This window comes from Carassius gibelio, chromosome A25 (assembly GCF_023724105.1).
Source record: "Carassius gibelio isolate Cgi1373 ecotype wild population from Czech Republic chromosome A25, carGib1.2-hapl.c, whole genome shotgun sequence".
NCBI classification, from domain to species: domain Eukaryota; kingdom Metazoa; phylum Chordata; class Actinopteri; order Cypriniformes; family Cyprinidae; genus Carassius; species Carassius gibelio.
Genome location: NC_068395.1, coordinates 14,541,824 through 14,557,128, shown reverse-complemented (window position 1 = coordinate 14,557,128; position 15,305 = coordinate 14,541,824). Strand labels below are relative to the sequence as shown.

At 38.2% G+C, this 15,305-nt stretch overlaps 1 protein-coding gene across 3 annotated transcripts in view; it reads left to right on the top strand.

Annotated features, from left to right (window-relative positions):
- The first annotated feature begins 372 nt into the window (after positions 1-372).
- Positions 373-15,305, top strand: part of LOC127946723 (serine/threonine-protein kinase BRSK2-like) — a 189,650-nt gene continuing 174,717 nt past the window's right edge. For all 3 annotated transcript variants that reach the window (XM_052543452.1, XM_052543451.1, XM_052543453.1), the window contains exon 1: positions 373-774. In XM_052543452.1, coding sequence (XP_052399412.1) covers positions 681-774 — 94 coding nt within the window. In that variant the 5' untranslated portion in view covers positions 373-680. The remainder of the gene's footprint in view (positions 775-15,305) is intronic.

The window sequence follows — 15,305 nt, the reverse complement described above, 5'->3', positions numbered from 1 at the left end:
AATGGCTTCTTTAAATTTCATGTACGTTAAAGCAACTCGCTTAATGTTAACCATGACGATAGATACATTCTAAAATCAATAAATATAATAAGTATTCAAATAATTTATTAATAAAGTTTTCATTTAATAAAAAAGTAGGCTACTGAAATTGTGGCAAACTAGGTGTAAAATGCATTAGCCAAACTGCTATTATTATTAATATCATATTATACACTTTGATTTATCTAACACACACAATTCCTCATTTAATTAATTATTTAAAAAATGATTTTTAATATTAATTCCAACCTGCTGACGTCGCTTGCGGACTATCCAATGGCGAAGGCGCAGCTCATGAATATTAATAAGCGTGCCCTCGCCGTAGTAGCGTCGGCGGATTCGCGCACCGGCCCCTCCACACAGAGCAGCCGCACCGGCGGACACAAGCTGTGCAGGTCCCCGCGATGCCAGTCGGATCTTAAGCCGCCCGGTTCACCCCGTGAGAAGGAAAGGAGAGGACACATTAAAAGAGCCCTGTCCCCACCTCAACCGCAGACTCTCGGTCCGAAACGGGCAGGAGAAACAAAAGCAGACATCGTTAAATTGGAGTAAAGCGCGTCCTCCAGCGCAGCGCAGCTATAAGAGGATTGCTGTATCCCAAGAACTGCAACGCCGCCCGAAGTGTGTTTAGACGGGAAAAAATGTCATTGTCTGGGAAAGAAAACAGCACTACCCCTCATGCCAATTACGTGGGACCGTACCGCTTAGAAAAGACCCTCGGGAAAGGACAGACAGGTTTGCGCTTTCAGGTTTTTCAGCTGTATGATGTTCTGCGTTGTGATCTCCATCAGAGAGAGTCTGTGTCCGTTGGGCTGATACTGTGTGTTTGGTTACATTGTGATGTGCAGATGCATGTGTCATTGTTTCGGTTTTCAGTAAGATTGTAACAAATAGTCTCTGCACCCTTCAGCAGCTCTGCTCGGGTGTGTGTAGATGCAGCACGGGGTCTGAACGCGCGCTTAGGAACTTGTGCGCGCGAGTTTGACGTGATGCACTGATGCAGGAACACTAAGAGCGTGATAACTTGAACTTTTCTGAGAAGAGCTGCAGGCAGGGTCTCGCCACCATTCACACCTTCGGCTCTTCATCAGCACGTGGCCATAAGGTTTACAGGTGTGCGATGGCAACATCTGAATCTAATCCGTTCACAAATTACCGCTATACTTTTTGGTTTTGACATCATGCAGTTTGACGAATTTATATATATATAATCCAGCTTTTATTCTTATTATTTTTTATATATATTTTTTTTATTTGCAAATGTACTATTAAATAATAAAATAAGATATTAAATCATATTTACAGCATGTATTATTTAAAAGTAAAAGTATTTATTTGTGTTTAATATGACTAACTTAAATTTTTAAAATGCTTCTGTATAAAATCCGCATAAATATGAGCATGCATGTATTGTAAATGTGAAGTGAGCATGTGTCTGATGGCAGGAGGAACCACCAGATCACTGCAAGGGAAAGTGATGCAACACTTTACTGCTGTTTCGGCCCATCTGCCATCCCTGAAGATTACAGTAGCGCTGATTTTCTTACAACCTCTCCACCAGAAGATGCTTAGTGCATGTTTTCGGGAAGATGATTGTGTGGATGTGTTGGGTTGGCTGTCTGTTTTTCTAGATATTCGCTGATGTTAAAAGGATGATTGGTGGAATATATGTGGTCTGATTGCTTATGGACCATGGTGGTTTGATCAGTGGTGTTTCTGTCATAGTTGTTCTGCTATTAATGGGAACACAAGGTTGTATGTTATCTGATAGTAAGATCAGGCAGTCAGATCATAGTTCATAGTTCAGAGCCTTTAATCGCAGTCGTTATTTTCATTTATGGATCTTTTCAATTCAGTCACAAGCATTTAACATGAACTTACAAAGAAAAAAAAGCAATCTCTCTAAGAATGGAAGATGGACAAAGATAAAAAAATATATATATTGCTCATTTATCTTTAGTTAATAATAGTTAAAGCATTAAAGGAACAGTTCACCTCAAAATGACATTTTTCTGAAATGTATCATTGCATCACTTGTTCACCATTGGATGCTCATCAGTGAATGGGTGCCGTCAGAATGAATGAGAATGAGAGTCCAAACAGCTGATAAAAACACCACAGTAATCCACACCACTGCATGTCTTGTGAAGAGAAACGCTGCATGTTTTTACAAAACGAATCCATCATTAAGAGGCTTTTAACTTCAAAGTGTGTCCATAATACATAATTCTGTTCATAAATCTCATCTGAATCAGGAGAGAAATCTGCACCAATAAAGCACAGTTTACATGCAAAACAGTTCTAAACTAATATGTGGGTGGATTTTGATGTGGGAGGACAATAGAAGAAGGACCTTTTCACCGGAGGAAGCGTTATTATGGATTTTGGCCAGAATGTTTGAAATGAAAACACCTTAATAACGGATTTGTTTCTTACAAACTCACAACTTTCGGCTTCACAGGATGGTGACTGATGGACTGAAATGGTGTGGATTACTTGTGATGATTGTTTTGTGAGGTTTGGACTCTCGTTCCGACGGCACCCATTCACTGCAGAGCATCCACTGGTGAACAGGTGATGCAATGCTACATTTCTCCAAATCCGTTCCCATGAAGAAACCGATCTACCCCTCGGATGGCCTGAGGGTGAACCATTTCTCTAAATAAAGAGAAGTTTGGTGTAATCCGATGACTTTCAGAGACTGTAAAGCGATCTCCGTCTAATCCGCGCACATGCACAGGCGACAGCTCCTCATAGATCACACAGTAGCATGTCAGCTACAGCTCTCCTTTGTGTTCGTCTGCATGTCTGCCACCTGTCTGCCTAATCAGATCATTTGTGACGCATCTAATGCACCTGACTGCTCCCATCATGCCTCTCTCCTCTGATATCTGATGGCGAAGCCAAGTCCTGCTTAACTCACTATCCAGGTGTCATCCAAGAGTCAGAAGACGACTGGCCAGTGACTGCTGGCTTCTGATGCCAGCTCTGTCTTGTTTCTAGTGTAAAGCAGACGAGTCTGGGGCAGTGCTATATTCATTATGTGATTAGTGTGTGTGTGTGTGTGTTGTAATCCCTCATGGTAAGTGTCTGGCTCACACATGCGTTCACGCCGGAGCAGGCGTAGACGGGAGGAGGTGAAGTAAAGCCGAAGAGCCTCTGGTTTCTTGTTGCTAGGGAGTTCCTTAATGTGGCTTATTTTAACTGCAGCTTCTACTTGTATAAAGAGCATCATTTCATATCTTCTGCTGTTGTGTTGTGTGGAGCTGGGATCGTGTGATTTTGCTACAATGGCGCAGGTCCATTACAAGTTCCCCATTTCCTCTTCCCTGCGCTGATCTAATGCAGGACGCCCGCTGCAGGTTTATGGGAGATTCTTATCAAGAGCGGTTGAGAGCAAAGACATGCTCAGACTGTGTTTGTGAACACTTTTAATCATTCACCACATTGGGAATAGCACGTATAATTGATGCGTAAGATTTGAAATAAAATGTATTTTTAAATGAAATATTATCTTATTACCGTATTTTCCGGACTATAAGTCACACTTTTTTTCATAGTTTGGCTGGTCCTGCGACTTATAGTCATGTGCGACTTATTTATCAAAATTAATTTGACATTAACCGAGAGAAATGAACCAAGAGAAACCATTACCGTCTCCAGCCACGAGAGGGCGCTCTATACCGTTAGGTGCTCCTGTGGTCTACACTGAAAACATAGAGCGCCCTCTGGTGGCTGTAGACGGTAATGTTTTCTCTTGGTTATTGGTTCTAAATAAATACAACTTATAGTCCAGTGCGACTTATGTTTTTTCCTTGTCATGACGTATTTTTTTGACTGATGCGACTTATGCTCAGGTGCGACTTATAGTCCGAAAAATACGGTATTAATAATACATGTAATTATAAATGGTACATTTTAATTTAATATTCAGCTTATATATATATATATATTTGTTTTTGTATTTTAGAAGAAATAGTGACATGTTATAACAGTTTTTTGATCATCTAAAGGTCTCTATCTGTAATTGTACTAGTTTCTTTCTGGCTTTGTGTGTTATTGGTATCAGTTTTGGCTTTATTGTTGGATTTTTTTTATCAGTTTTTAACAGTTTGCACAGCAGCGAGGCACAATGAGGCGATCCGGGTGTTTGTTCTCCTTATCACTGAACTCTTCCGATTCGACAGAGCAATTGTGCTTTTAACATCCTCCTTTGTGTATTTGGTGGGCAAAAGGTTTATCATCCATGATCAAAAATCATGATATCGGACACCCTATCCCAGACTATTCCATACACAGATAATGTACGGGGAATAGCATATGTATGTCATATTACAGAATTTGTATGAGGTTTATATTAGTATGCAATTTTGATCATATACCATTTCTACACTGCAAATCAGCAACCACTTCATTGAATATAACAGAAGCATTCTCTTAAATAATCACAACCTCTTCACCAAATGTGCCCCTGTACCTAATGTGACAATGATGACCGGCTAATCACAAGCCTGTTTCTGACCTGCAGCGAGTGAATGAGTGTTTTCCATCAGCTGCAGAGAATGAGTGCGAACTGTCACCGGCGTTGATGTTTTTGTCAGAGGTGATAGCCGTGTCTTTCTGAATGATAGATATGAAGTGCTGACTGAGAACCGTTTGTCAAGATCTTCATTCATCATTTATGCAGCGTCTCATATAACGGTTAAAACAACCGTTCACCTCAAAACTCAAATCTGAACTTCTGTGGCTTTCTTTCTTTTTCTGGACAATGGAAGTGGATGGAAATCATTACAAAAGTATCTTGCACACACATTATTGGGTGAATAAATAAAGTCACATAAGCTTTGAATAAGTAGAATTTTAGGTGCGCTGTCTCTTTAAATCTGCTTTTCGTGTTGTGTAGTTGGGTTTGTCGGGCAGGTTTTATTGAGCTCTGTTTGGGGTGTAACCCAGTGTATCGGAGGCTGCTGTTTTGTCGTCAGGTTTTTGACAAGTGGAAAAGCCCTGAAATTGTCACCGAGTGATGGGGCCGCTACGCTCAATTTTCCTTCAATTCCTAACGCTATCAGAGATTTTCTCCCGTCGACTGTTGTTCTGCACTGTCTCTCTGTTTACACGCACGATACATTGTCAAGCAAATTTGATAAACCACATTATCAGGCTCGCTGTGTGCCGTTTAACATAGAATCGTGTGATTTTGATTGATTCTGAAACATATCCAGAGTTGGATGCTCTTCTTTCTACTTTGTAGAAATGCTGTTCTTTTGAACTTCCTATTCATCAAAGAATCCTGAAAAATAAAACTTTCCACAAAAAGTTGTTTCTTGAGCAGCAAATCAGTATATTAGACTGATTTCTGAAGACTGGAGGAATGATGCTGAAAATACAGCTGGGGATCACAGAAATAAATGTGATATATTTAAATAGAAAACACTAATTTAAATTGTAGTAATATTTAGCAAAATTACAGATCTTATATTTTTATTAAATATAAACAGCCTTGATATGCTTAAGAGAAGTGTTGAACAGTAGTATGGCTGCAGTTTAATTAATTAAAAATGAAGTTAAATATAAATAAATAATAAAAAAATGCATGGACATAATAAAATAACCATAATTGCAAACAACATAAAATTTTAAGTAACTAACTTATGCCTTTTTTGTTGACTTTCATAGAACAAAACTGCAGTTTTGTTTGGTAAAATTATGCATATGTGGCTTGAGTAGAACAAATATTTTACTGTTATTGCTCAGGTACAGGAAGCCATTGCTTTGAAAGTTCCTCTCCTTCTTCTAAAGTGAATGCTAGTGTATTCTATTTAGCATCTGTGGCTCTCTGATGATTTAAGCAGGATTTTGTGCCTCTGAGTTGGAAATACAGGAATCTAATTGCTGCTCATTTTGTGGTCAGATAGTCAGGTTTTATGGTGGGTGCTGAGTAGCTTGGAGGATTATTAGACTCTATTCTGTGCTCTTTTGTGAGCCGTCAGTGGCTGTGTTAGGAATGGAGTACTGGTTTAACACTTACCCAGTACTGCACAATAGTACTAGAAAGGACCTCTACTGCCCTGAAAGACAGCGGAGACCAGGACAACTAGAGCCCAGATACAGATCCCCTGTAAAGACCTTGTCTCAGAGGAGCACCAGGACAAGACCACAGGAAACAGATGATTCTTCTGCACAATCTGACTTTGCTGCAGCCTGGAATTGAACTGCTGGTTTTGTCTGGTCAGAGGAGAACCGGCCCCCCAACTGAGCCTGGTTTCTCTCAAGGTTTTTTCTCCATTCTGTCACCGATGGAGTTTCGGTTCCTTGCCGCTGTCGCCTCTGGCTTGCTTAGTTGGGGTCACTTCATCTACAGCGATATCATTGACTTGATTGCAAATTAAAACAGACACTATTTCAACTGAACAGAGATTACATAACTGAATTCAATGATGAACTGCCTTTAACTATCATTTTGCATTATTGAAACACTGTTTTCCAAATGAATGTTGTTCAGTGCTTTGGCGCAATGTATTTTGTTTAAAGCACTATATAAATAAAGGTGATTGATTGATAGTGGAGAGCAGGGCAGTTTCTCACAATAACATAACAACATTTTATTTTATTTTACTCCAGTTAATATCCAATGAATTAATATTTTTTATTTAACCCATTATTGACCAGAAAATTAGATTCAGTTAATTGAAAACCAATTTTGTGAAAACATGCCCCGATAGATTCAGGGTGTCACAATGGAACATGCTATTGAACAATGTATTATAGACGTTTTTTAGTAAAACAGTTGTGAAACATATAATAAATTATGAAACACCGAAATACCTTAAACATGGTTTTGGCAATAAATGTTGTAATTAGTACAATCTTGTTTTTTGAAAAATTCTGACTTGAAACATGCCTTTTAACAAACAAAACCATGACTAAAATAAAGAAATCTCATCTACCTCAGCCATGCTGATCAAGACCTGTCCCGGTGAGCCTGATCGCACCTAATCTGCCTTCCGTTTCAGTTAAACGCCTTCTGTTTCCACTATACTCCTTCCATTTCCACTATACACCTTTTGTTTCCACTATACTCCTTCTGTTTCCACTATACTCCTTCTGTTTCCACTATACTCCTTCTGTTTCCACTATACTCCTTCCGTTTCCACTATACTCCTTTTGTTTCCACTATACTCCTTTTGTTTCCACTATACTCCTTCTGTTTCCACTATACTCCTTTTGTTTCCAATATACTCCTTTTGTTTCCACTATACTCCTACCTTTTCCACTATACTCCTACCTTTTCCACTATACTCCTACCTTTTCCTCTAAACGCCTTCCGTTTCCGCTTTACTTCTTCAGTTTCCACAATACTTCTTCCGTTTCCACTACACACCTTCCGTTTCCACTATACTGCTTCTGTTTCAATGAAACGCCTTCCGTTTCCACTATACGCCTTCCGTTTCCAGTATACTCCTTCCGTTTATACGCCTTCCTTTTCCACTATACGCCTTCCGTTTCCACTATACGCCTTCCGTTTCCACTATACACCTTCCGTTTCCAGCATACTCCTTCCGTTTATACGCCTTCCGTTTCCACTATACACCTTCCGTTTCCAGTATACTCCTTCCGTTTATACGCCTTCCGTTTCCACTATACTCCTTCCATTTCAACGAATCACCTTCCGTTTCCACTATACTTCTTCTTCTGTTTCCTCTAAACGCCTTCCGTTTCCACTAAACGCCTTCCGTTTCTGCTAAACTCCTTCCGTTTCCACTATACTCCTTCCGTTTCAACGAAACACCTTCCGTTTCCACTATACTTCTTCTTCTGTTTCCGCTAAACGCCTTCCGTTTCCAGTATACTCCTTCCGTTTATACGCCTTCCGTTTCCACTATACGCCTTCCGTTTCCACTATACGCCTTCCGTTTCCACTATACGCCTTCCGTTTCCAGTATACTCCTTCCGTTTATACGCCTTCCGTTTCCACTATACGCCTTCCGTTTCCACTATACGCCTTCCGTTTCCAGTATACTCCTTCCGTTTATACGCCTTCCGTTTCCACTATACTCCTTCCGTTTCAACGAAACACCTTCCGTTTCCACTATACTTCTTCCGTTTCCGCTAAACGCCTTCCGTTTCCGCTAAACGCCTTCCGTTTCAGCGAAACACCTTCCGTTTCAACGAAACACCTTCCGTTTCCACTATACTTCTTCTTCTGTTTCCGCTTAACGCCTTCCGTTTCCACTAAATGCCTTCCGTTTCTGCTAAACTCCTTCCGTTTCCACTATACTCCTTCCGTTTCAACGAAACACCTTCCGTTTCCACTATACTTCTTCTTCTGTTTCCGCTAAACGCCTTCCGTTTCCGCTAAACGCCTTCCGTTTCCGCTAAACTCCTCCCGTTTCCGCCAAACTCCTCCCGTTTCTACCATACGCCTTCCGTTTCCACTAAACGTCTTCCGTTTCCGCCATACGCCTTCCGTTTTCGCTATACTCCTTCCGTTTCCACTATACGCCTCCACTATACTCTCTCTCGTACGTACATACACACATACATACATACATACATTCTTCTCTTACATACATACATTCTATATATGTATGTGTGTATATGTATGTGAAAGGAGAATGTATGAGTGTGTAAGAGTAGAAATGTATGCATGCCATGTGTAATTACTGCAGGTCAACCGGGTCTAATAGACATTCATACTGCATATAGCAAGATTAATAAGAAGAGCACTTTAGAAGACTATTCTGAACATTTGCCAAATTATTATTATTATTATTATTTTCACTGGAAACGGTCGGATACGATGAGGAGTATTGGAACATTGAGCAGAATGAAGAAGATGGATGCATCTATAAAGATGATTGATTGAATTGAATCCAGATTCATATTTATCTTCAGGCAACACAAGTGCGTTTTTGCATAGATGTGTCTGGAGCAGTTGCCTGAAAAGCATGCACACTGATGACTAACACAGATCGCCAGTGTTTGGTGACATCACCATCTCTCGCTAATGTGCGACATGGGTTGCTATGGCAACTTTGGCAAAGGTGGATGGCACACTTTTGTGCCTGTATTTTTTATTTTTTGCCTGCGTATGCACACACGGCCTGCAGTGCTTGCCCACGGTCCACTCGTGATGGCAGAAATCACCTTTAACAGGGCGGAAAAGAGCGATTCACTGAGGTTTTTAATAATTTCATACACGGCGATTAAATTGGCTGGCTACTAATGGCTTCTCTCAGTAGGGTGAACAGACCTCTCCCACATAATAACATTCAATTACTACAACCTCTCCCCACGAGCTCCATCCTCATCACCGCCTCACACTTCCAGACCAGGTTCTGAGGGCTTGCAGTTTTTTGGGTGTTTTGAATTGCGAACTCATTTTGTATCCTCATACAAACATTCTTATTATTGACAGATGAAGGATGTTTATAAATATTTAGCGTTATTTTTGAAAAAAAAAAAAAAATTTGGTGTTTTATATATATATATATATATATATATATATATATATATATATATATATATATATATATATATATATATATATATATATATAACATTCCGTATCTAACAAGAATTGACGATCCAGTCAATTCTTGATGGATAAAAGTCCCGTCCTATTTTTTCCTCATTACATATTGATTTACTCTAAAATACATTGCATTACAGAAGTAAAAGTACAGGGTTGCAAATGTTATTTATGATCCTCAAAAGCTTGGTAAGGTCACATTTCACAATTAAAATACAAGAAAAAATATTATTTGCACAAAGAAAACTGTAATATGCCCCTGTGGTTTATTTTTTGAGTTGTTTGGTTTTATTAGTTTTGCATTATGGTAATGAGGAATGAAGGGAAATGTCACAAATAATTTAATCTCAAAATAATAATAATAAAAAAAATTTGGAAAGAAAATTAAGGCTAAATTGTAATATGACTGGGAGTGCTATTTATTTATTTATTAACACATTCAAATACATTTATTAACTTTTTTTTTTATTTTTTTTTTATCAAATTAATTTTTTTTTTCACATTATGGTTATAAGGAATGAGGAATCCAGGAAGATGTACAAAATTGTCATAAAAGTACTGTCGCAATATCACAAATAGGTCTCCAATGAGCCGGATCTTTTCCAGTAAATTTTGGAAACTTTCCAGGATTTTTTTGTAAACTTTAAAAATTTGATTTGAAAGTTTTTGGTAATTTACTAGAAATTTACCGCCCTTTTACGACCTAATCACAAATAATTTAACCAAAAAATCACAGGTAAACAAAAATGTTTTTTATTTTTTTATTAAATACAGATCTTTTTTTAATCCAAATACAAAAATTTAAATACCAAGATGGATATCGAAAATCGGCCAGAAAATACTGAGATAATGATGTTTTGCCCATATCGCCAGCTCTATTCAGATGTAAAATATTCTAATATTTTGTTTAAAGTAGAGATAACCTCATAAGGTTAATGTTAACAAAATGTTAATGATCCTAAATGTAGGCTTAATTTTCTTTTTAAGCAAAATATAATTTCTTATACCATTCTTTTGGTTTTGGGGTAAAATTTGACCCACACATGTTCCTGACCAGCTTTGTGAGATTTGCCCTAGTCTGCGATTTAATAAATTGTGCTCCATAATGACAGCGACATGACAGAAAACAAGAAAGGAAGTGTTTAAATGTGCGCAGAGCGATGAGCTTCTGTCTTGTAACGGGCACGGTGAGGTTTTACTGTCTATTAGACGGGTCGGCCTCATTAAATGAGAAGACACTAGCGTCAGCGGTAATGGTACATTTCTCTCTCTCACACACTCTCACACAATTCAGTGACTCATCCTCTTCAAATTGCACAGCATCCAGACCCTAAAACATATCCAACAGTTTAAACGTTTACTTTGAGTCTTTGTGTAAAAAGGGCCATTTAAGGCCAAAATTGGCTTAGCACAGACCATCTAATGGTGGTTTTTATGGAAATGCTGTAATTGCATGTGTAATCTGCTCTCTCAGTTAGCTATTTTGATATAAATTACGTAGATGTTTGGAAAATCGAGATTGTAGTCATTTTGTGTCATTTCAGTTGATTTGTTAAAAGACTTCCAAATGTGCCTTTAAACAACAGTAAACTGAAGCATTGCATCTTTATAAAGATAGGTGCAGAAAGATTTTATGCCATGTATGCATGCATATATATATATATATATATATATATATATAATAAGCATTTCTTTACATGATGTCAAGATTTGATCTACTTTCACTGACATTCAAACGGAAGAGTTGAACACATCGAAGTGCTTGAATGCACTATTAAGCGCTCTCTTCACCTCTCGACCCTTGACACGTCATTTTGGTCAAATACTTTGGGTAACACAGATGTCTATAAGTTGCCATTCTGACTCCTCATACTTGATTTTTCACGTACTGTTCTCTGCTGGTTTAGCGGTCAAGACCTCTGCTGTACAAACTGCCGGCGGTGAATATTCATCCATAAATCACAGAATAAATGTCACCATCGTGACGGTCTTTAATGGATGCAGCACTGATCTTTACTTTCCCTCTCATACTGAAAAACTTGCCATATGAATGTAACAGTATCTTTGGAAAGTTGGAGTGTTTCTGTTGAAACGGTCTGGTAAGATTGTTGTTGTGTATGTGTTGCATCAGGAAGGCTTGTGTGCACTCGTTTTTGCAAATTAATAATGTTTTGCACATAAATATTCATTGAAATGATGTCGACCCCCTAATGTGCGCTGCAATCCTGAGATCACATGACCAACTGTGCCATGTTTAGTTTATAAAACACTTTCAAAGTGCTTTACAAACTGTAAACATAAAAAAGGACTATTTTAGTGATTTTGTTTAGTTAAAACCGAATAATTGAAATACGTTTTACCTCAGACTCCTGCAAAGCCTCGAACGACTACATTTGCTGCAACATCTGAGGAATTCACAGTGGAAACCAGCAAAGAACTTGGAAACGGAAAGAGTCCACCTGTTTCCACACAGTCATTAATATCGTCTCTGTGGACGGCTGAGATTTATTGCGAGGGGCTGAGAGTTTTAATCGACTGGCCGCGTCCTCGGGAGCTGCTGGGAGGCCGATAATCACCTTCAGTCTCGTAATATCCCCATGAGTGTCCTTAACGCGGTTACTGCTCCTCGCTCCTCTCAGAAACACTTAAACCTGCCGTAAAAGCAAAGAGCTGCCACAAAACCGATTAAAGAACACATATTGTGCATATTGACATATCTGTGATGGTCATAAATGACAAAAGATTACACTAACGTTCAGAAATACCCTTCTGTTTAGTAGTGAGGGTTTTCCTCACAGTTTGTGTTTTGTTGTTACTTGGGTACATTTTAAAAAAATATATATTTTCCATAGTTGTAAATAAAAGAGAGATTATTGGAGTATGTTTTACAAGAAAATACTATTTCGGTCTTTCTAGTTCAAAATTCAATGTGTTACTTGCTGTTTCTTTGTGGCCTGATTATTTTTGAAATTTATTATGAATTTCTACATGAAAATTGTTTCAAAGTAAATCCAACACCTGTTTTTTTTTGTGTCTGCCCACAGTAAAATCTCATTTGGGCAGATTTTTGCCACATAATACATTCAACATTATATCAGCAGTCAGTTCTCAGCTCCACTCACAGCTGACCATCTTCTCTCCTCTTCTTCTTTTACAGAATATGATGCATCTAAACTTATTCTCTCCAGCCACCCTACCACCTGTCCCCTCTCATCTTTCCTCTGCACTTCTGCTTTCACTCACACATATCATCCACACATCTCTTCTCACAGGCATTTTCCCCACTGAATTCAAGAGGCTCGAGTAACCCCACTGCTTAAAGAAACCTACGCTAGATACCACACTTGTTGAACGCTACAGGCCTGTGCCTCTCCTCCCGTTCATAGCAAAATCAATTGAACGCACCGTCTTCTTTCCTCTAACAGAACAGCCAGCTGGTCAATAAGCGATCTGAAAAGCGTCTGAAAGCGCCTTACTGTCGGTCAGTGAAGCGCTATGGAGTCCATACCTTCACTTCTCTTTCTGCTGATCTGCTGCATTCGACACTGTTATTCATCAAATCCTTCTGTCCACCCTCTCATCAATGGGCATTACCAGAAAGGCACTACGTTGGTTTGAGTTTTACCTCACAGGTAGGTCCTTCAGGGTTTCTTGGGGAGGAGAGGTGTCCAAATCACATCAACTGGTCAATGGGGTTCCTCAGGGATCAGTTCTTGGACCCCTCCTCTTCTCTATATTCACTACATCGCTGGGACCCATCATTTAGGCACGTGGTTTTTCCTACCATTGCTATGCTGATGAAACCAGATGATCCAGTGGTTCCTGCTCTGATCTCAGGATGAAAGAACATCACCTGCAGCTCAACCTGGCAAAGACGGATCTTCCCAGCCACTGCATCAGCACAGCATGAGTTTACCATCCAACTGGGCTCATCAACGGAAATCCCATCATGTTTGGCCAGGAGTCTTGGGGTGATCCTTGATGATCAGCTGACGTTCATGTAGCTTTGCACTTCTCAACATCCAAGAAGATCAGACCCTTCCTAACAGGGCATGCAACACAGCTTCTCATTTCTAGGCTGGGTTATTACAATGCTCTTCTGGCTGGACTCAACATGTGCAATCAGATATCTGCAAGTCATTCAGAATCAGAATGCAGAAGCACATGTTGTTTTCAATGAGCCCAAGAGAGCCCATGTCACACCGCTTCTCATCTATCTGCACCGGCTTCCAGTCGGGACATGCATTAAGTTCAAGACATTGGTGCTTGCTTTCAGATCTGTCACAGGCTTCGCACCCTACCTCTGCTCTCTCTCCTATGCATCTACATCCCCTCCAGAAGCCTGCGGTCAGTAAACAAGGGGCAGCTCGTGGTCTCATCACAGAGAGATTGTTAACAATCTTCAAAAAACTGGAATGTTAATGAGACTCGCTTCCTGTTTTCTGTCCCTCCATCTTAGTTGAGTTGAAGTGCTTATGTCATTGCAAAAAATATCGAGAGGCAGCAATGCAAAAATTCTCTTTGAAGTGGAGACTAAAGCTCTCGCTCTTCTCCAGCCCGAGGGCTTGTATCCTCACATGCTCCGTCAAAGCTAAGCGCATCAATCACGTTTGCTCGTAGTCATCTAGAGGGAAGCCAAGCGGCTTCAAAGTTCATTTCCTATGCCTCATAATACAGAAAGAAACGCTTGCTTCTCCAATCATTACTCAGCACAGCTCATGCTTTCTTGCTGATTTGAGTCAGTGGTCAAAGAGCGAATGAGGTGAAAACCGACGTCGTTTATTCACACTGTGCGTTTTTTGGAAATACGGTGCTCATTACATCGCAGTTGTTTGAAGCTTGATTTCATTTCAAACTTTTTACTCCGTTTACACCACATGACATTTTAGAGTCATTTAAATTGAGTAATTTCATGATAATGGTATAATGGTATTTTTCAAAATGAAACCAATATGAACGTGAGTGGTCAGAGCAAATTAATTTCTGCTGGGAAAACAGACACGGTTTATTCACACAGTCTGATTTTGGAAATATTATACTTGTTACTCTGCAGCTGTTTGTTTTAGGAGTAGACCCTTATTGTAAGCATATATTGGAGGAATTTAATTTATGATTATTATTTTAATATAAAAATAATATATAAAAATAAGTTAAATCATGAATTTATTTATTATTATTATTATTATTATTATTATTATTATTATTATTATTATTATTATTATTATTATTAATGCATATTTAATTATTAATTAATTAATATTTATTTTTTAATATATGTATTATTTTCATAATACACTATTTGTTTTATGGTTAGTTCTATTGTGTGTGTGTGTGTGTGTGTATGTGTGTATATATATATATATTAAATAATAATAATTATTATTATTATTATTTTTATTGTTATTTTTCATTTATATTTAGCATTTATACATTTATTATTATTATTATTATTATTATTATTATTATTATAAATACTAATCAAACCACAAAAACAAATAAAAATAAAGTATTAAAATTAAAGTATTCAAATATTAAATTTAAATTAAATATTCAATTAAATAGAATTAAATGCAAAATAAATATTTGTATTGTATTATTAATTCATGAATTTATTATTATTATTACAATAAATGCAAATACCTATTTTAAATATTTTTTGTATATTATATATTGGACTTTAATTTTATTTTTGTTATTTGTATTGTGTTTTAATAATAACAACAACAACAACAAC